This window comes from Sesamum indicum, linkage group LG7 (assembly GCF_000512975.1).
Source record: "Sesamum indicum cultivar Zhongzhi No. 13 linkage group LG7, S_indicum_v1.0, whole genome shotgun sequence".
NCBI lineage: Eukaryota > Viridiplantae > Streptophyta > Magnoliopsida > Lamiales > Pedaliaceae > Sesamum > Sesamum indicum.
Genome location: NC_026151.1, coordinates 2,753,796 through 2,775,274, shown reverse-complemented (window position 1 = coordinate 2,775,274; position 21,479 = coordinate 2,753,796). Strand labels below are relative to the sequence as shown.

At 31.1% G+C, this 21,479-nt stretch overlaps 1 protein-coding gene across 1 annotated transcript; it reads right to left on the bottom strand.

Moving 5' to 3' along the window:
- LOC105166019 (auxin-induced protein 6B-like) lies at positions 11,212-12,383 on the bottom strand. The gene has a single exon (XM_011085208.2). It carries the CDS (start codon positions 12,127-12,129, stop codon positions 11,683-11,685), a length of 447 nt encoding a protein of 148 aa, XP_011083510.1. The 5' UTR covers positions 12,130-12,383; the 3' UTR covers positions 11,212-11,682.

The window sequence follows — 21,479 nt, the reverse complement described above, 5'->3', positions numbered from 1 at the left end:
TAAGTTAATTTTAGAAAAAAAAATAATTAATAATATTTTTATTTTTTATAATGTATACTTTTTGAAAGTTCTTAAAAAATTAAAAAAAATATTTTAAAATAAAATTTTATTTTAAATAATGATAATTTAGTTTTAAATACTATTTGTAATAGATAATATAATTTATTTATATGCTTCTTTTATCTTTCGTAAGAGGGAGAAAAAGTACAAAAAAAAGCACAAAATAAAAGAAATATAAAGGAGGGTGATTTTTATAAAATCAACAATGGTATTTTAGTCAAATTGAGCTCAAAAAGAGTTTTTCAAAATACGGGAGGTTTTTAACTTATGTTTAAAATATTGGGACAGGGGTTTGGCCGTTTTTGAAAAATATATAAAGATAAATAAAATTTAGGCATTTATTTGTCAAGTCAACAACTGTTCACTAACTATACATGACCCTTTACTGTTACATTTATCGGTACGAGACCAATAATGTTAAAATTTTGAAATTAAAAATGTTAATTGAATAAAATAGAAAATAGAGGACCAAAAGTGAGAACCAGCGTATAATAAGTGAAATTTTTGATTTGCAAGAAAGGTTAGCAAGTGTTTGGAGGTGGGGTTTGGACAAACATTTATGTAATGTCATCAATGGTCTAAACTATGAGTAAGTAGGAGTAATGAATTGCAAACAATACATTGATTAATGCCACGAGATTGAGACAGTTCAATCATGCAAATGTCAACCTTACTACATGTACTAGATACCAACTTAGCTTCATACTCCCTCTACAATAATTTAATGATTAAATTTTTTTAATTAAAAATATATATGGATTTAAACTTTATTAAGGATATAAAATTAGGAATTTTATGGAGATGTATTATGGGTTGGTGGGGGTTGAAAGTAATCATCCTAGGAAAAAAATAATAGATGAAGAATTCTTTTGAACGCTAATAAAAAACAAACAGCTACGTGCATCGAAATGCAATAGGTAGTTGATTTTTGATCCGTTTTAATGTTGGAAATTATTAATTTTAAAATATATATTTAAGGATAATTTTTTTGTAATTACCAAAATAAAAAATACTAACTAGGCTAAAAATGAATTCAGAGATATTGAACTTGTTATTTAAACGTTTAGACGGCTAGATTGCCTTCTTTTGTTTTGATTAAAGGGTTTTTTTGTTCATTCGTCATTTTATTTTGTAGGGCGTAAAATACTAATAATTTTGAGCTGGGCCGGTGATAATTTACTTATAATGTTTAAATATTAAAGATTTGAATTATATGTTTGGTGGGGCTGATTAAATTGTGGAATATTTCAATGAGTTTGATAAAAATACATAAATAATAAATGATGGTTAGGTCTCACAAATCAGAATAATCACAATAAATTTAATTCAAATTTACCTTTTCTTTTCCCGTAAAACAATAAGGATAAATTATATCGATATTCCCTCAAAATAGAATAAAATGTACAAATACTTTATATATTTTTTAAAATTACAACTACACTCTCTATTTAAAGACAAAATTTGCACAAACACCCTTGAAAAATATTACACTAACATCTCCCGAGGGGTGTAGTTATAATTTTATAAAAAATAAAAAAGTATTTATTTCTGAAAAAATAAAGAAATTTAATATAAGAAGACAAGACTTTAAAATGGAAAAAAAAAGAAGATAAAAATGATAATATGTATAGACAATAAATAAAGACAATTTAAGTATGGAGCAGAGGAAGGAGAAAAATTCCAAATTAGAAAGTATAATACACTTGTCATGTATAATTTATATAAAATGATCAAATACTTAGTACGATAATTAATTTGATACGATGAAACCTAATTTAGATACAAATTTTCACATACATATATATATATATATGTGAATGAATGAAAGTCTATAGTCCCATAATGTCTTGTCTGAGACAGGAGATGCTTCTGCCACAAGTTTCATTTTCACACTATCAATTTAGGGTTTCTCTCATCAAATTGTAATGGAAAAATGAGGTACAAAGATAAAAAAAAAAGATATTGTGGTCCTTCAATTCTCCATCAAATACTGCCACAATATTCCATAAATTTCAAAGTCCTTCTCTGTTTTTGCACTCTCCTAATGTGTAAGCATTTTCTTTCTTTTTTGGAAATAATTGCCATTCTTTTTCTTATATGAGTTGTGATTTGATCGGTAACCCGTTGCACGATATATTGTCCGTTTTAGCTCTGAATGAATCTTATGATTATGCCCTGAAAATATGTCTCACTAAGTAGAGCAAACCTTAATATTTATAAACCACTTAAATTCATCGTTTGTAACCAACATGGTACACTTGTCTGTTTTTTTTGTTTTTGTCCTGAATTATTATAATTGATTCAGCCATCATTTCTCACCAGAAATGGCACTGAATATATACATTGACTTTACGTTTGGACACAAAAAGAGAGAAGAGAAAGAAAGGGGCATGATTATCCCAGTATACATAAAGTAGTGCGATACAGAAATTATCATCTTTTATTCAAAATTCATATTGCGTTGCTTTTATTATTATTATTATTCTTTAGTATATTTTGTATATATACATTGTGTGTATAAAATTTATTTTATTTATATATATATAAATAGCATTTAATATAAAATTAATTACGACACTTCCTGATGTTAAGTTTAAATTACCCAACAACCCCTGTGATAATATAATATTACAAGTACACCTATATTTATGCTCCGATATGGAGTGTACTTGTAGTTATGCAAATAATAAGAAATTTATATTATTAGATCTAACTTCAATGAGTGTTAAATGAAACTTACTTGTAAATATAGAGTTAATTACACTTAGTGTCCATTTAAAAATGAGAAATTAGAGTTTTTCTCAAAAAACTTTTGAAATTATACTTTCGCCCCTTTTAAGAATTCTTCGTTTACAACATAAATTGAAATAAATATCCAATCTTACCCCTCATTCAAATTGGTGCGTATGTCTTGAGAGTGTGTCTGTGCATTGTGTGTTCATATTTGCATATATATGAATAGCATTACATAAGTACCCTTCCTCCTCCGCAAAATCACAAATATATTGTCTACGGTTGTGATTGTAATTTATATCAACGTCCCTTCAGGATTGAAACCATACATGGACACTGTTTGAGGTAAATTAAGACGATATTATAAAAAATGTAGCCGTTTTTTTGTAAGCCAGAAAACTTATATAATTAGACATAATTTCAGTAAATGTGGATGTAAAATACCTTCAAATGTATATAATATGAATTAAGAATAAAGAATTGGAAATGAGAAGAATGAAATGAAGGGAATAATAATGGGTTGAATGTTTGCTTTGTTGATACGAAAGGGTATTATGAGAGTAATATGCATATGTGTATATATATATATATATAATAAATAATAGAGATAAGATTTGGAGGCAAAATAATACAACAATGGGACCCCTCACCTCACTTTTCCCCTTTTACATTGGATTCCACTTTCCCTTTCTCATCATCTCATACTGATTAATCTTTATTTATTTATATATATATTACCTTTTATTAAATATTTGTATTTAATTTTGAGTTATCATATTTATTTAATTTTTCAATGAATTTCACAGCAAAATTTATGTTGGAAAATTTATCAATTATATAGTAAGTATAATTACATTCATAATAGAATTAAAGTAGATAATATACAGCCACGTCGAGATGGGATATATAGTTTAATTGGGACGGGCAATTTAATTTTCTATGATATGTTATAATCGTACTGAATTAACTTAAATACAAAAACTGATATGTAATAGTATATCCATGACTTGATTGTGAGTGATGGTTTTAATTCACGTCGCATCTCGATTGCACTGTGATTATGGGTTCACCCTTTAAATAATAGCTACAGTTGAGATAAGATAATCGTCCATGACTATATGATGAATCAGTTGTAGATTGGTTAATGGGTGGGTATTATCTTACAAAAATACATATATATATATATATACAGACCCCATGTAGTTTTAAAAATTACATTTAATGCTCATAACGTTTGTTTTCATCTAACAAATAAATCCATTCACTGGTCAAGATTAACTAAATTTATTGATATTTACAAAAATATTGAATGAAAATCCATATTTATCCCGATTGATTTATTTCAGCCAAACAAATTTTTGAGTCCGGATATATGTATTAAATGTTATAATGAGATTGAATTTTAAGTATAGTTCGTAAATTGACATGATTATTCAGTGGTAAGGTATAATCAATCTTAACTTAAGTACGTACGATCAAATTTTGACTATTGTCATGAATTATTTTGTGAGAAAATAAGTGTGCAATTAATTTTGGTGGATTCGAGGAAAACAATGCAAAGTCATGTACTATTTAATTTGTACTGGGGGGAGGGGGGGGGGGGTAATATTGTTGCCACGTGGTGTAATTAACATCCTGTTAGTCTAATAATACGAGGGAATTATCATAAGAGCATGATCCCGACAACATAATTTAGATAATGGATGATAAATTAGACCTATGTGACTTGGCATGCAATAATTCTGATTTAATGTTCATACTCAATCCCACATCGAATTGACCTCCAATCTGAACTACCAAAGTGACTAACCACAACAATTATTTGATTTCATCGTTGTTATAAGATTGCAGTGCTTGATTTCTCATTTTTCTTAATTATTATTATTATTACAAGAAAAGCATTGGCGGTACTTTGTGGAACTGTAGGGTAGATTGTGTGTCGGTCGTCTCATAACTGACTTTACAGTCAAGAATCAAGATTTAACTACGTGAAAATCAACATATAGATTAAGACGTATGTTTAGCCCCACACAATCAAGAACTAATATCTAACCACATGGGAGGTCAAGACGTACTTTTAGCCCTTACTAAACACCTTAGCAATGATTCGTACCACATCATAGGTGTGACAATGTTCGACCTTAACTATTAAACCACAACGATTGATAGTTCTCGTAAATAAGTTATGCTTCAAGCCTTGGATGGTTCCAGGGTAAATCATTTTAAAACTTTGTGACAAATAATTGATTTGTCTGATTTAATTTTTGTTCTTGATATTCATTAGGTACTCTGAGATGGTTTCACATGTTATTCCATCAACAGTTAATATGACGTATATCCAAGTTGTACTTAGTTTGGTTTTAGGTCGGATTGATTCACGCAAAAATCCAAAACTTTCTTTAGCGTCCGTAAAAGACGAGGGCCAAAGTTCTGCTTCGATTCACTTTCAGAAAGGGTTTGAACAAGGATCCCTATCCTGTTTCAATATATATTTTTACCCATGCAACGAGTCATATCAGACAATTTGATAATATTTGAATTAATAAGAACAATCAACATCCTTCATATATAATCTAATCTAACACAAATAAAAGAACGTGATATTCTGAAACTCACGAGACTTAACAAAAATAACCCTTCCCAAGAACACCAAAATAAGTCAAGAATAATTGATAAAAGAAGCCATAATTTACAACATGCAAAATTTACCTAGAGGGGTATCTAAGTAATTTGACTAAGCATCAACAATGTACAATACTCCTAAGATTAACCTATTACTTGTAGTTCTAGGAGCATAAACTCACTTAACCACTACGGCACTACCCCTATACATTCATGCCCATCACACCAACAAAAAGACCAAAATACCCTTCAGACTTGAGACCATCGTAATCTAGCAACTGGACACTCTCAACAGTAAAAAATTCTGAACACATATTTTGGGAGATTAAAATACAAAATGGGCATATTGGGGCATGGCCCAAAGGACCATTGTCTTTACATGTTTCCTCATTTTGCACTCTTGGAATCCTACATTTCTTCTGATTCTCTGTTTCTTCCCACTTTGTCTGTTTATTTCTCAGTTGCTTTTGCTTTAGTCATAAACAAAACATGAGGTGAGCCCATCAAAAGCCCCTCATCATTTCTCACATTTCCTTTTTGTTTTCTTGCATATGGAAGTGTAGATAAATTGTGGTGGGTTTTGCACGACGATCCCTTGTCGAAACCTTCGTATTCAGGTTTTACAATTAAGAGGTCGTAAATTCAAATTACACTAATGTGTCTGCTTTTAATAATAGTATTTGTTGCTTTCGAGTTGTTGATTGATTTAAAAATATTTTTGTATGGGGTACTGAATGTTGTAATTGTATATTGATCAATATGGAAATATCAATGTATTTAAATGAAAAAAAGAAAAAGAAAAAGAAGATACCCAATTATTGGTTGACATGTGTAACCAATCATGTTCTTAGTCTTTAAAGGGCTACTTTATTTTGGGCTGGAGCCCATGTAGAGATTCTTGGAAAACGGTTTGAGGGTGTTGGGCTAAATTTAAGTAAGACTGTCTTAGAAATAGATGGATTTGAATTTGGTAGAATATTTGAAGAAAAAAGCATAGTAAAACATTATTGAGCATGACTACGCAATATGTGTGAATGTAGCTAAAACATTAATCATAACTAAAACATAACTTTTATAGTAGATAATTTAAGTTTTTGTATCATTTTTTGTTTAATTATGATGAATAATAATTATTTATCGTAATTTTAGTCCGTAGCATATAAAATTATAATCAACAGTAAATTTTCTTCTAGTGTTTATATGCGCTGTATCACAAAGCCCAAGGACTGACTAGCCATTGCATTTGTAATGTGATTGGTTTCGTTGCAACTAATATTTTTTTCCCAGTTGAGAATTAGATACGACCAATTCGTTAAGTTTTCAGTTTGGGCCTTTATTAGTTTTTGAAAAATGGAGGATATGGGCCTGCTTAATCCTTTCTGAGAATCAATAGACAAAAGAGGATCCAAAATACAGTGATGTTGTAAGAGATCCGGACAGCACAATTGTCATAAGAAATCTGATTAGTGCATCCAATGTTTCAAATATATTGTCAGAGAAAGTGAAATTAGATGTTAATTCAAGAGCAAAATTTTAAAATAATATCCCACATCTTATCAGATATAAAAAATTTGTTTAAGTAAGTTTAACCAAACACCCTTTACAAGATTACTAATTTTTGTAGAAACATCACCGTTTGTAATAAATATATAATCATTACGATCCCGTTTATTTTTTATTATTAGGTCGAATAAGCTGTCTCATACACTATTCTAACGTGTTTACTCGCCCGAATTTTTATCCCAAGCCTATTTTTCTTGAATAACTCAAGTGGATTGAGTTGTTCAACCCATACAATCCAAGTAAACATAGTATAATTAACTCTGAATTTTTTTTATTATCCTATCATAAAAATAGCTCATACGCAATATAAACGCGGTTGTTTGCTTTGCATTGCATTATAGAGGTCTTTCTATACTAATAACTATTTGGGTTCAATAACAGAATCAACTTATTTAGGTCGATTCGAATTATTCAACCCAAACAACATAATATATTTAATACCATAAATTAAAGAAATATTTTATTCTTGGACATTTAGTATATATGTATTTAATATTTTATAAAATTTCAAAAAAATTATAACAACGTCTTCTTGATAAGTTATGAGAGAAGCATGTGGTGGCCTCACTCTTTGACCACTCTTCAAATTGACCATAACATCATCGGATCCTTCAACATTTCAAAATCATACATTAACTATTACGTCTTATACCATAATTAAACTCATAATTAACCTCTTTTATTTTTTAAATAAATTAATCAAAATTATATAAAAAAATTTTATTGTAATTAAATTAAATCAGTACTCACACATTAATAAGGTCCGAATTCATAACTTTTTAATCATGAGATCTCAGTTATTCCGACGAGACGACGAGTATTCTAGAAGGAGTACAAATTATTAATTCATTGCTTAATGATTGTGTTATCCAAGACTCATCACGCATCTCAATAATCATTACCACATTCCTCTAACTTCTACCACAAATAAATAAATAAAATAAAATAATTGATATCAATAATTAAAAAATATAATATCATTTTTAAGTAGTCAATGTGTTAATAAATTAATAACATCTTTCTAAATTTATTTTATTTTATTTTTTTATAAGGAGGGTAATGAATTAGCACAACTAAGACTCCTCTTAAAATAAATACGGTTATATTATTATATACATTTTGCCTGAAATGCGTATTTTTTTTAATATATTAGTTATTACGGCACGTCGTTTTTGTGTGCATATAATAAATAATTTTTCATACTTTAAAAATAAGATCAAGATATATTAAAAGGCCAGATAAATTAACATAAATTTTAAAAAATTGAATAAGTTTATTCTCTTAATCGTTGATGGGCATTTTTGAATAACAAAAAGTTAACGTAACGGCGTCAGAACCGTCACTTTCTATCTATAAATATAGATAAATGAGATTGTTTAATTTAATTCGATGATTTTTGCCAAAAAGCATAATTTAAAACGATTATTTTGATATTACGATAAGATAATTAATATTTATATTAAGATCAAGTTCGCACAACTCAATAAATCAACGGCCGTAATCAGATCAAAGGGTGCGGTGTAAATATACTAGAAAAAATGGTCAACACAACTCAAAAAACAATGTGTCCTTTGATTGTTAGCAAAGGACTTATCTATGTATTATAATTTTGGTAAGGGTTTGCTTTGTCTTATTCTATTGTCGTATAACTTATCAAAAATAAAAATACTAATTTTATATTGGGTTAATTACACTTTGCACCTCTGAACTATGCATAAAATGTATTTATACCCCTGAATTATAAAACGTAACAAAATGCGCCTCATGATATACACTAATTTTTTTTTTTTATGATGAAAATGCCCGTACTATTTACACCCTTGAAATATCTATATTACTATCATTCTCCTAAATATAATATGAATTTTTTAATAAATAAACACTACTCAAAATCTGTAATTTTTATACGGAGTGTAGAATCTGTATAAACTCTATAAATTTACACTTGTTATATTTTTTACACAATTAATAAAAAATTTACATAATTTTTGCCTACGTTGTTATATATATTGAACTTTTTTTGAAAAATCTAAAATATTATATCGAATATATATATACTGTAAAATATACAAATATGTAATATAATTAGTGTATAATATTCTATATTTTTTAAGTAATGATACGGTACATTTTTATTATGTGTGGACATGTAAGTGAATAAAAATTGTAAGTTATGTAACGTTTTTTTCGATAATATTATATGCATTAGGTATTGATACATATTTACATGTATTTTTTAATATAATTTATTTACTTTTTAGAAATTACCAATTGCATCGTATAATATGTTAGCTTGTCAAGTACATTGATAGTGGAGTGGAGTTTTCTACTCTAAATTTTATTGTATTTTCAACTTTATTTAACATACGCATATAAAAACAAAAATTAAATAAAATATATGACGCCAACTTTATATATATAGTGTGGATATGTTAAATGAAGTAAAAAATACAATATGATTTCGAACGAAAAATAATATGCATCGATAATTTCATAACAAAGAAAACTACATAGATAATAAATTATAAACTGTTATATAAATAGAACAATATAGTGAAAGAGTTTTGGAGCTTCAAACTTACAGTTTAAGTAAAGTGCTTTCCTTACGATAGTAAACTTGAACTTACTTACCGTCATTTGTGTCGATATAACTTTAATTCATTGTATCACAAAAATAGATTTATAGTTAAGAATTTCAAATGACATTAAAGTTAAGTGTTCGTCAAATTTACCACAAATAATGTAAAGTGGAATTATCAAAACAAACTCAATGCTTATTATTATTAGAACATGAAACTTTTAGCCCAAGATAAAGGGATGGTGGGGTTCATTTGCGTAGGCGAATTCAACTTGTTCGGATCGTTTCTAGGAAGTGGCAAATCATTCTCCTCTCTCTTGGGAGCTAACTGAGCTCTCCCACCAGCGCTACTCTTAACATTTCCAACTCCTTCAATCAAAGTGAAGTATGATATTTTAGGTTGATCGAATTTTTTTTTTATCTGAATCATATATGAACATATATACTTAAATAATCGTATGATAAATACGATTTAATATCCCAAAAGATGTACACAATCTAAGAAGGAGTCTAGCCTGAGAAAAGCTTAATGAAGACTCAAAGATACACGTGATCCACGAGGGAAAATGACTTTAACTCCCAATCCCTCGAAGGGATCGAATAAGTAAAGAAGCCCAAAAGAGACCTATCAAGGTTTATGGAAGGCTTAGGAAGGGAATTGGCATGACGACCACTTGGACGCGAAAGTATACTCGCACAGAAGTGATTGGATGCTAATTAGACAGCTCGGAGGGGCAACCCCACTTGGCCACCAAGAGCGCCCAAAGATCTAGGAAGTTTTGTTTTAACTGCCCTCAGAATTGAGGAAGCTTATTCGATGGGGAGGTGTATTCTCCTAAAAGATAAGCCTTCAACAGTTAATAATTTTGAAATTCTTGCCAAATGGTTGGAGTCTATTTTTTGGCAACCATTTTCCCGAGTCTCAAGGGGACTGGACTCTCTCAGCCAACAGAAGCAAAGGCCATAAAAAGGACCCTCTTCCCACAGTAAGGGGGTAACATTTTTTCTATATTCACACGGACTAAAAACGCTATTTTTCTCTATATATCACTCTCAAACTTAATTTGTCATCTTACATTAGCTTTTACTAATTTAATTGTTATTTTGACCATTATTTACTGACTTGATCATCAGCATACTTGCATACTTTTTGCAAGTCACATTTTTAAGATTTGTTAGAAAACTAGAACCAAAGATCCAAGATTTGATGTACCTATAGCAACTTTTTACTTGCATAACTATTGCTTCTCATGTATTCTCTTTTAAAATCGTACTTTAATCATATGACAATGTGTAAAATTCATATGAGTGCGATCAAATTCCATTTCAATTATAATTTCTCGAGAAACCATCTTCACTCATATACATCATTGTCATTGTCAAATTAATCACGACTGCGCATCATTAAACAAAGAGACAACCTAGTCCATGGTATCTCGCCTCTTACAACAAGTAAAAGGTTGTAGAAGCTCAGGTGAAACAGAACAAATACTGCCCCTTGAGATCAAAAGCCAAAAAGACAGAAGGCGCACTCACATGGGGCTGCCGCCTCTATCAACTCCCGCACACGTTATATATCACAAGATCACTACTAATTAATAATTTCAATTAATTATTAAAAAGTCGAAATTCCCACATACATAAAATAAAAACATTAATGCTATTTATATATATTTGAAATTCTTTACAATTTCGATTAATCGAACGGGTAAAAATCGATCGCCAATTTCATCATTTACAAGGGGTGACCTCATCGTCAATTCATTTGTGAGGAGTGTGTGATGATTGATCAGCTAGTTGTTCCTGACTCTACTACACTCCGATCCGAACCCGGGACGACTCGGTGGTGACCCGCCCACCCGTTTTGCCATCTCCTTCGTATTCGGGTCACTCAGCTCGTTGACCCACTGACTCACCACCCCTCTCCCAATAATTTTACGCACACCAATTACAAAATTTAGGACAAAAAAGAAAATTGGAAATTGGAAAAGTCGCATTCCTCCTCCTTACTAATATAGCACCTTGAGGAATTCAATCGGAGAGCGTCGAGACGTGAATATTCGCCAACTCAAACGGGTCAAAATCCGGAGCATTAATTATCGATCCGAATCCGGCCATTTTTTGCTTCACCAAACGGCCTTATCGGATCCTCCATGCAAAAGGGGCCGCGACTCGGCCCAAAACTCGAGGTTGGTTCTGAACCCGACGTGGCAGTGTCTTTGAAACTCCTCGAAGCTCATAAACCGGGCAGAGCTGTTCATATTCGACTCTGTTCGGGCCAAGTACCGAAGAATTTCCTCAAACAGAGACTCGTCGCATGGGATAGCCAACGGACCCGTATTACTGAACCCGTATTCTTCCTCAGCCTGCACCAGGAGCTTCCTAAACACAGGGTGGTTCAGGTAAGTTGTCCGTACCACGAATCGCCTACAGCTAGCGCCCACGGTCACCGCCACGTGCCCCGCCGGCACGTCGGAGGGCGCACGACGGGCCGCCATCGCCGCCTTCTTGCGCCACCTCCGGAGCATCTGGCGAATTCGGACAATGTGGCGGATTTTGCTGCACGCCGACATCTTTTGAGCTGCTTCTCGAAGAATATAGAGAGAGAAAATGTGAGATCGATGTTTATGTTCCGGTTCAAGTTTTGAGTGTTGCAGAGGAAGAGAGAAGAGAGAGAGTGAGGAGGGGGTTGAAAGAGGGGAGAGAGTGGGGATTATATAGTGTTGGGAGCAGAGAGATTGCCCTCGGTTGTGGTCGATAATTACGGTACGGGGATTGCTGGTGCTGGGTTGTTTTAATGGCCTGTGATTGGATAATCTGGAAGCGTACAAATGAGGGGCGGTGAAAGCTGCGGCTGCATGATAAGGATATGTGTGGGATAGGTAGAGTACCATTTTCGAGTACGGTAATTGATCCAAGTCTGGATTTAATTAAATTTATTTAAGTAGGTTCAATTCTCAATCAAGAGCCGTCTGATGCTATCATATTAAACTGCCATTTGATTTTTCCCCCCTATATTATTACATATATAGAACTCTAAATCTCTATTTTCTTTAATTATAAATATATATATGTAATGTAAATATTTATTTAAACAATTCATATGTACCTTTTGTATGTATAATTTATCGTATCGCAAGGTACATTTAAAAATATTAATGATCGATTAAATAAAATATTCGTATAATAAATAAATAAATAAATAATTTTAGTTGCGTTGAGATTCCAACTTTACAATTTGAGTAGAATTTCATTAACCTATATTCAACTTATATATAAATCGGAGTTCAAAATTAAGTATCAACTTTTAAAAAAAATCATTCAAACACAACGTCGCAAAACCATGTCAAGAACAGTCTTAAAAATATTTCATCAGGTACTTAGTATAACGGGTCATTGAATATCTCCTACATACTCCGCGTATACCTTTTTGATAGAAATGATTGCTACATACTTTGCTTTTCTAAAAAAAAAAGAGATGTATGTAGCATTAATTTATGACCTAATATACAAAAAAAATCAAATTTATTATGAGTTTAACTGATCCAAAACGTGAAAATAGTTAATTGTATTACACGACCACATCATGATCTAACAATTGAAGTTGTGAAAGAGAAGAATCATTTGATATTTAATATCTTAACGTGTCTCCTCACATACAAACGTCCCTCTACGTCTATACATGTGTAGCAATAAAATTCGAATCAAAAGTTTTATTTAATCTGATTCTAATATCATATATTAAATATTTAAAAATTTAAACTTAAGTCAAAAAATTCAAATGACAATTAATGTGATAGAGGTACGTACGTACCACGATGCATGTTCAACCATCTTGTAATTCCGTTATTGAGTTTAAAGAAAGAAAGAAAGGGGTAGGACAAAGTGAGAAGGCTCCATTAATGACAAGATGCCAATTCAAACTCACATTCTCAAACTAATTATTACAACTCATTACCAAAAATCGTGTCCAAATTACACAATTAAATAACGCCTAGTACCACGGCACCTTACCCAACTACTTACCAAAGTCAATACCATTATTATTATTATTATTAATTAAATGGAGTTCACATTATTGTATTAATTAAAAATGGTAGTTATAATTAACTAATCCTATAGAGTTAGACTAATACTCCCTCCCTTGCACAAAAGATGTCTACCTTTCTATTTTCATTTGTCCCGAAATATTTATCATTTAATATAAATTTTAAGGTAAATTATATTGAGATTTTATGAAGTTATGTTCAATTATACAAACATTTCATATATTTTTAAAATTACCACTTCACACCCTGATTTTGCAGTTTTAGTTATATGTACAGTCCTTATTCATGGACAAGATTTTATAAATACACCCATGGGGTAAGTTACATCGACAAATTAAATGGTGACATAATTTTAAAGTTTCAATTATACAGATTATTGGTCGAGTCGATGGGTTCTATAGGTAAGGATTGATGTGTCACAGACGATGTATTCTGTAGGGAAGAGACGATCGCGACGCGCGTGGTCAATACAGTGGATGGTCGGAGATCTCTCATTTTTTATTGTATACATCTTGTGAATTGTACTTGTAGTTTTGTAAAGATTGTGAAGTATTTGTGTAATTAAATTTAACTACAAGAGTGTCGATGCCGGCCGGTGGGGCCGTCGGAGATGGACAGCGGCAAAGCAGCCATAGTGGTGGGCGTGTGGTGTGCTTTTTAGGCGCATGCACGTATTCTACAATAACTCTAATTACACTCCAAAACCCCAAAGGCCAAAACCCTCCACATGCTAAAGTTTTTAATCAAAACCCCATTCTCCTCTCCTCTCATCTATAGGTAGTTGGCTTTGGCCCTATTCCAAAAGAGATGCTTTTCTTTATTTAATTCCCCCCTAAAAAATTAAATAATTACACAAAAAAATTATTATATTTCCTAAGAATTTTTTATCCTCCACAACTGGCCATGAACCATGTGCACCACTGCCCCATCTATCCCTTTCTTTAAAATCCCTTAGCTAGCAGCCAAATTTTGACCCTATTTGATCAATTCTTGATCCTTAATTTGGTACTTGATCAAGTTTACTTATATGTTCGCATTGGGATGATTTGCTGACACGTGTCGTATATTAATATGAGCCCTCAACGTCGAATATATTTTAATTAGTCCTAATTTAGATTTTAGAAGGTTAGTAGGGAGGCATGGGCCCTAATTAAGGGGCATGCCAAAATTCATCCCCCTTAGTGTTGTAAGGGCACTTGAACTGTCCCACTTGTCAAGATTTAAGGATCATTATATTTATGTACATTAATTGTTCAATGGGTTAGGCAAATTGAGTTATTGTGTCCCAACAGAGATGAATGTGGTATCCCCAACATAATCTTGCATTATGGATTTCGGAGGAACATGGATCAAATGTCGGGATTGAGGTGATCTTATGTTCTTGTTCCCTTGTGTTGATTCTTCGAATTTGGGATCTAATTATCTTATAAGGGATGTTTTGAAATTGTATATGTTAATAAAACTGATTTAAGAATTGGGTTTTTATCTTTTAATCAAAAATGCATGTCTAGGTAATATTGGGATTGAAATGATCTTAGATTCTTGTTCCTTTTTCTTTATTCTTGAAATTTTAGGATATAGTTATCTTGCAAAAAATAAAGTGAGGTTATATACGTTAACAAGGCCGATTTTGAGTTTTTCTCTTTCAGCTTGAATTATCCTGCACTAATACTTATGATTTCAAGTAATTTATTTATCGAGACGGCTTACTTCAAAATAACAATACTTTAAATTTTGAGAAATTGTAGTACAAAAATATTATTTTTAAGAATAAAAATAGTATAAAAATAAGTCTTTAATAATTTTCTTTTTTAAGAAAAACATGGCTTATGTTAAATGAATGTATTTGTTGAAATTAGGGTTTCCATCTAAATTAATGGAGAAAAAATCCCAATTTAATTTGAAACAAGTTGTGGAAAAGGGGGAAAGAAAAAAAAATATATCGGAAATGGGGCCTGCACCATTGCCTTGGAAGTTGATGACGTGGCAGTAAGCACAGTTATCCGCTGCGGCTAGGCGCGTACTTCAAAGAATACCGTTACCTCACGTCAGACGCAGAAGTCCTACGTGGCACGTCTCGGGAGACTTCAAACCACTCTCCGCATTTGATCTCTGTTGGACTTTGGGCCCCATTTCTCCCCTCCCTTTTCCACTTTTAATTTAATTTTCTGATTCACCTTTATTTTTATTAATTTCCCCCCCCCCCCCGCCCTTGTCTTTAATTACTATTCTGGTGCATTTATTTATATTATAATTATTATTTTATTTTTAACAATGATAAATTAATTCTAGAAATATCTCTCAATGATTTACTAATTATTTGACTGTTGGCGGCTGTATGTGTTGTCCGAAAAGAGAAGGGCTCAATGATTATTTTTTGCGGAAACTAGAAGTAAAAACTTTGATGGATAAAAATCCTGTAAAGACTTTTTTCGAGCAATTGGCCGAACCGGGTCATTTCTCAAGAACAATAGCTAAAGGACCTGATACTACCACTTGGATCTCGAACCTATAAGCTGATACTACCAGTGATTTGAGGTATAGACTTCCATTTTTCAAAATATTATTAGTTCAACTTCTCTTTCTTTAATATTTTTTAAAGGTTTAATATAATTTATCAAATGATATTGTAAATAAGTAAATTATCTTTGTGTGAGAAGACAATAGCAATTTATTTTTTAAAATAAAATAATTTATCTCCTCAAACAGATAGTTAAATTGTTTCATCTTAAAAAATATAGGGAGATAAATTGCTATTTATTTTTTATATAAAGATAATTTGCTCATTTGTAATATTATAAGGGGTTTGCTTACATTTTTTCTATTTTTATTTTTAAATAATGACAAAAAATTTTATTGTATATTTTGACATTCTTAACTAAAAATATTCTGTTTATATGAAACTTATTATTATTTTTTATCAATAGACATAAATTTGCAAGACCATTAATGTAATTATGTGCCAATTTCAATTTTAAATACTAATTTTAAGAATATTAATTTAAGCGCGCATAAAAATTTTACTTTTTTAAATATTTAGATAATATTTGTTATTGAATTGAGTATTATAAAATAATAATCGTCAATTTATAATAAAATGATAAAAGTTTTATCTTTTTTATAGGGTGGAAGTAGCAGTTGTGTGATGCCAACTTGGAGGGACGCAAAGAAATTGACCAAAATGCCATCAGTGGGTCCCCCTTAAAACCAGTTGGCCAGAACTTTGGGGGGATGAGAGCTTTTGCTTCAAATGTCCAGGTACAAAGTGTGCTTAGTTGTACTGACTGCGCCTGCGGGCCCACCGGCCCGTCTTTCTCTTTCCTGTGGCCCGTTTTTCATCTTTTGTTTCTCTTTTTAATAATACCCATTAATCAACTGGTAAATTACCAAAACCATGGGCTGCACCAGTGATGCGATTTCTGATTTGATCGGTGTTTCTTTTTATGAGGTATTATCTGTTTTGATTTCGAAAAAGTCTCACGAGTTTGTCTAAAAAATTTATCTCATTAGAAAAAGGAGGTCTAAGAATTTATTGATCAGCCAGACTCCTCATCCGCAATCAAGGTGTGATGCTTGTTTATATCAACAAGTATTTCACTACACAAAACATTGAATGTAACATGAATTTATACTGTCGGTAATACAGTACAATACGGTAACTATAGTTTGTCATGCTTCTTTAATTAGTTGGACCCAAGTTGTTATTCATAATCGACCATGCATCAAATCTGTAGTATTTATTCGCAAGATAAATTTCTGAAATAAAATATTGATTTGTAACAGTGAATTTACCATTTCGTTACGATGGGCTTACAGTTTACATATATATCAAATCAAATCAAATATTCCACTGTAACAGAAATTATTATGTTGATCGTCCTTCCTCTACCTATTATTTACCAAAAAATAAAAATAAATATCTATACAACTCTTCAATTTAATTCTTTATTAAATATATTATTTATGTCAATTTTATTTTTTTTTTGTTTCAAAAAGGTATTTATCTCGAGTTGTTCTTACAGATTCTATACAGCACAATCAGACACTCGTGCACATACATAGGTATAAGATAAAAAAAGTATGTAGGATGAAGGAGGTGCTAAGATGACGTGCATGTGTCCCCTTAAACGCTATCTTAATGCAAAAATTAACCTGGCTAATTTTGTTTTAATCATGTACATACCTTTTGGAATCTCTTTAATTAGTGTATGCTTTTTCCTTTGGCTTTTTCATAACGAGGTTGCCTTATCCCCGACAATCTCATTATACTATTTATATTACTAAATTTTGCAAGAATTTCATAGTTTGGGACAGTTCAGATCTTGATCTAAGGGTACACTTGGATTGAACGATGATGCAGGAATGAATCAAAACGAAAAAAGAAACGTTAATATTCCCGGAAAAAGAAGGTGTTGACCGTACCAAATCGATGCATATGTAGCAAATTACTGAATAGCCTTGGTCGATTAATCTTATCCATGTAATAGTTAGGAATAGGTAAGGGATTATCGAAATTTTGTATTAGTATAAATACCCAATTAATCATTAAAACGAGGGAAGGGGAAAAAAAGCGGATTGTGATGCTAAATTGCACCTGAATTAATAAATTTAGTTGTCCATTTTTCTACCATCATATGAGTTTTAAATCCCTAGTAATTATGTTTTGTGAATCCAAATGTAGTATAAGGCTATGTTTACATAAAATTATTTGGATATTGAGGAATGGATTTCAAATGTCTTGATAGTAAATAGATTTGAAATCCTTCATTATGTGACTGATCCGAGTCGAACTATTCGATCTCCTGAGACGATCTCACTGCAGACAGATTAACTCTTCCGAACCAGATTTTGGGTTCCCTGAGAATAAAGCACGAACCGTGAGCTCGTCGGGCACGTCCCCGACAATGACCCTCTGACGCTCAAGTTAGGTTGATCGAGAGAAATATATGCGATCTCAAAGTTCGAGCTCAATTAATGCACAACAGTTACCTCATTTATGGCGCATCGGGGTCTATTTATAGAACACAGTTGTACGTCAAGTACTGGGCCACGTGACCTTATCTTATCGGTGTGTGTTCTGATCGAACGGTTGTCATCATCCGGGTCTTCGGTCAGTTTGTGCGATCCGGGTCGGGTCAACTGCGACCCGCCCGCTACAAAACACGCGAATCCTAATCGCGAAATGACTATAATGCCCTTGATGAAGGTGTTTTGATCTTTTTGCAGGGGTGGTATGTGTATACCCATCAGTGACAAAACATAATTCAAAATGGAATTGAAGAATTTGAAATTTTTTGCAGTATTGAATTATCCAAACAAGTTAGATGAGTTTGTTACTATAAATTTGAAATTTTTTAATTTTAAATCCGTGGATTCAAATACAACAAAAATAAATTTGTTTAGGGATTGAAAATTCTTAGTTCCAAATCTAATAGATGGATATATTGAAGGAATGATTGATGGAATGATGCATAAATTCTAATTAAAATTATCCTAATTTGGGCGCCAGACTGTAGGAACAATTAGTAGTCATAAGAAGGGATTAATAATTTATTCGATGATTAATTCTTAATCCATATGCAGTTTTGGAATTATGCAAAGCTGGTTTACGATGATGCCACATTGCATATGTTTCCAATTTTATATCTATTTTCATCTATATATACATATATGTATGAGATTTAATTATCCCAATTAATCAATCTTTGATCCAATATTATCCATAATCTGATGCCTAATTAAACAAGATTAATAAAGGGCATAAAGGCAGAGATTACGCAGACAACATAGGAACGTGAGGATCAGAATTATTAATTATTTTTTTTTATGAATAATGTTAGTTCATCAATATAAACGGATTTTCACGTGGATCTTAATTATTCATTACCCTTTTTTAAGCTAAAAAAACCCACATTTCTGTGTGTACATTGTATGACTTTCATCCCCCGTTCACTATCAATATATCCACCACACCCACTGATCATGCATGACACACACACACACACGCACGCACACGTGTGTGTGTGTGTATACATAAGTAATTAATTAGGTAGGTAGAGATGAAGAACTAATTTCAGGATTAAATGAACCTTAATTGTTTGCTGATTGCCGCAATTTGAGGTAATCTTCACGCAGACATTAAATGACACGAATCAGTAGCCATATATCTATTATATATATATATATATATATTAATAGTTATTTTTTTTAATTGATGCAATGTAATTTGAAGAACAAAATCTATTTGTATTATTAATTTAAAACATCTCTTTTATTTGATTTTTAAACAGTAAAATTTTTATAGAATATATTTTAATTATTAATTAATTTAATTTGTGCATTAATTTAATTATTAATGTGTGTATATATATGTGGGGGGGGGGGGGGTTGACTATGTGTAGTAGAATTTTTTTGTTTTGTCCGTAACTGAAATATTGGGTTCATTATTTGAATCGATTTATCCTAATTAAGTCAAACAATTAAATGGATCAACTCATGAAATAATAATGGGTTTTGTCAGTAGCCCTTAAAGTTTATTAATTATTTTTAAGATTACTTGTAAGATTTTGAATATCAAGAATTAAAAGTTGCCATTGTTTAGTCATGATTAATTAGTGTTTATCGTAATTTTTAATTTAACCGCAATAATTAGTCTTTCATGTATACATGCAGGGTGAAAAATTTAAGTCACCTTTTTGAAGTATGAGCGATGAAATATTATGAATTGAAATAAGTTGATTACAATCGTTTCTGTCGGATATCAATATCTAACAAATTTATTACAAGATCAATAATATCAAATACATTAATTATCTAACAAACGCCTACTATTACGATGGAACTACTGTCGGATATCAATATCTAACAAACTATTACAAGATCAATAATTATCAAATACATTAAATCTAATCAACGCCTACTATTACAGTAGAAACACCACACCTACTATTTAGTATCAGTAGAAGCAATACACATACTATTCATTAGAAACAACATTTCGTGCGTAAAACGGGTTCAAACCCATGACGGCCTCAACTTCGCCAACTAAGATAGACTTCATTGACAAAATTTAAGTCAGGTGTGTACTAAAAAATACAATCCGAACTCATGTAAAGATATGAGATTATCGTATTAAGTCCTTTAAGCTAATGGATTATTCAGAAAAAAGATATTAATAAATTATAAATTCCCATTCTTGCCTGGCTCCATTATGTTAAAAGCTGGCCATTCATTTTTTTCCGACCTTTCTACCAGCTCTAATAATTTATTTATTAACATATAAATAAATTGGGAAATACAGCAAAATCCAGCAAATTAATTCTGTTTGGTAGGAATTTAGAGGTAATTAACATATGATGATGTTTGGTGCAAAAAAAGACATGTCTGAAAATCAGACCAATCAATTCAAAATACATTGATAACTCCTAACACAATTAATGAAATAGAGGCACTATGACTTTAAGGTTTTGGGTTCGAACTTTATCAACGTGTGGGATGTTATCTATTTTAATAGTAAGTGTCGATTAAATACAATTATCTTTATAATTGTTATAGTTTGTCAATAGTCGTTGAATATAAGTATTTGAATATTAATAATCGTAATCGAATTATTCAATAAATAATAGTTTATCGCTTTCATTTACAAAAAAAAAAAAAAAACATTTGGAAATACATTTCTCAGAAACAATCATACTACATAAAGATATGATTTATGATGATCATGTATCGGTTTTAGTGTTAGCTAATCAAGAGTTGTAATTATGATTAGAATATTAATTAATCCGTACACGCAAAGTCTTGAATAATATTATTACGTGAACTAAATCATGAAAATATTGAATGTATAGAGTGGGAAAAGAATATTTAATATTTAA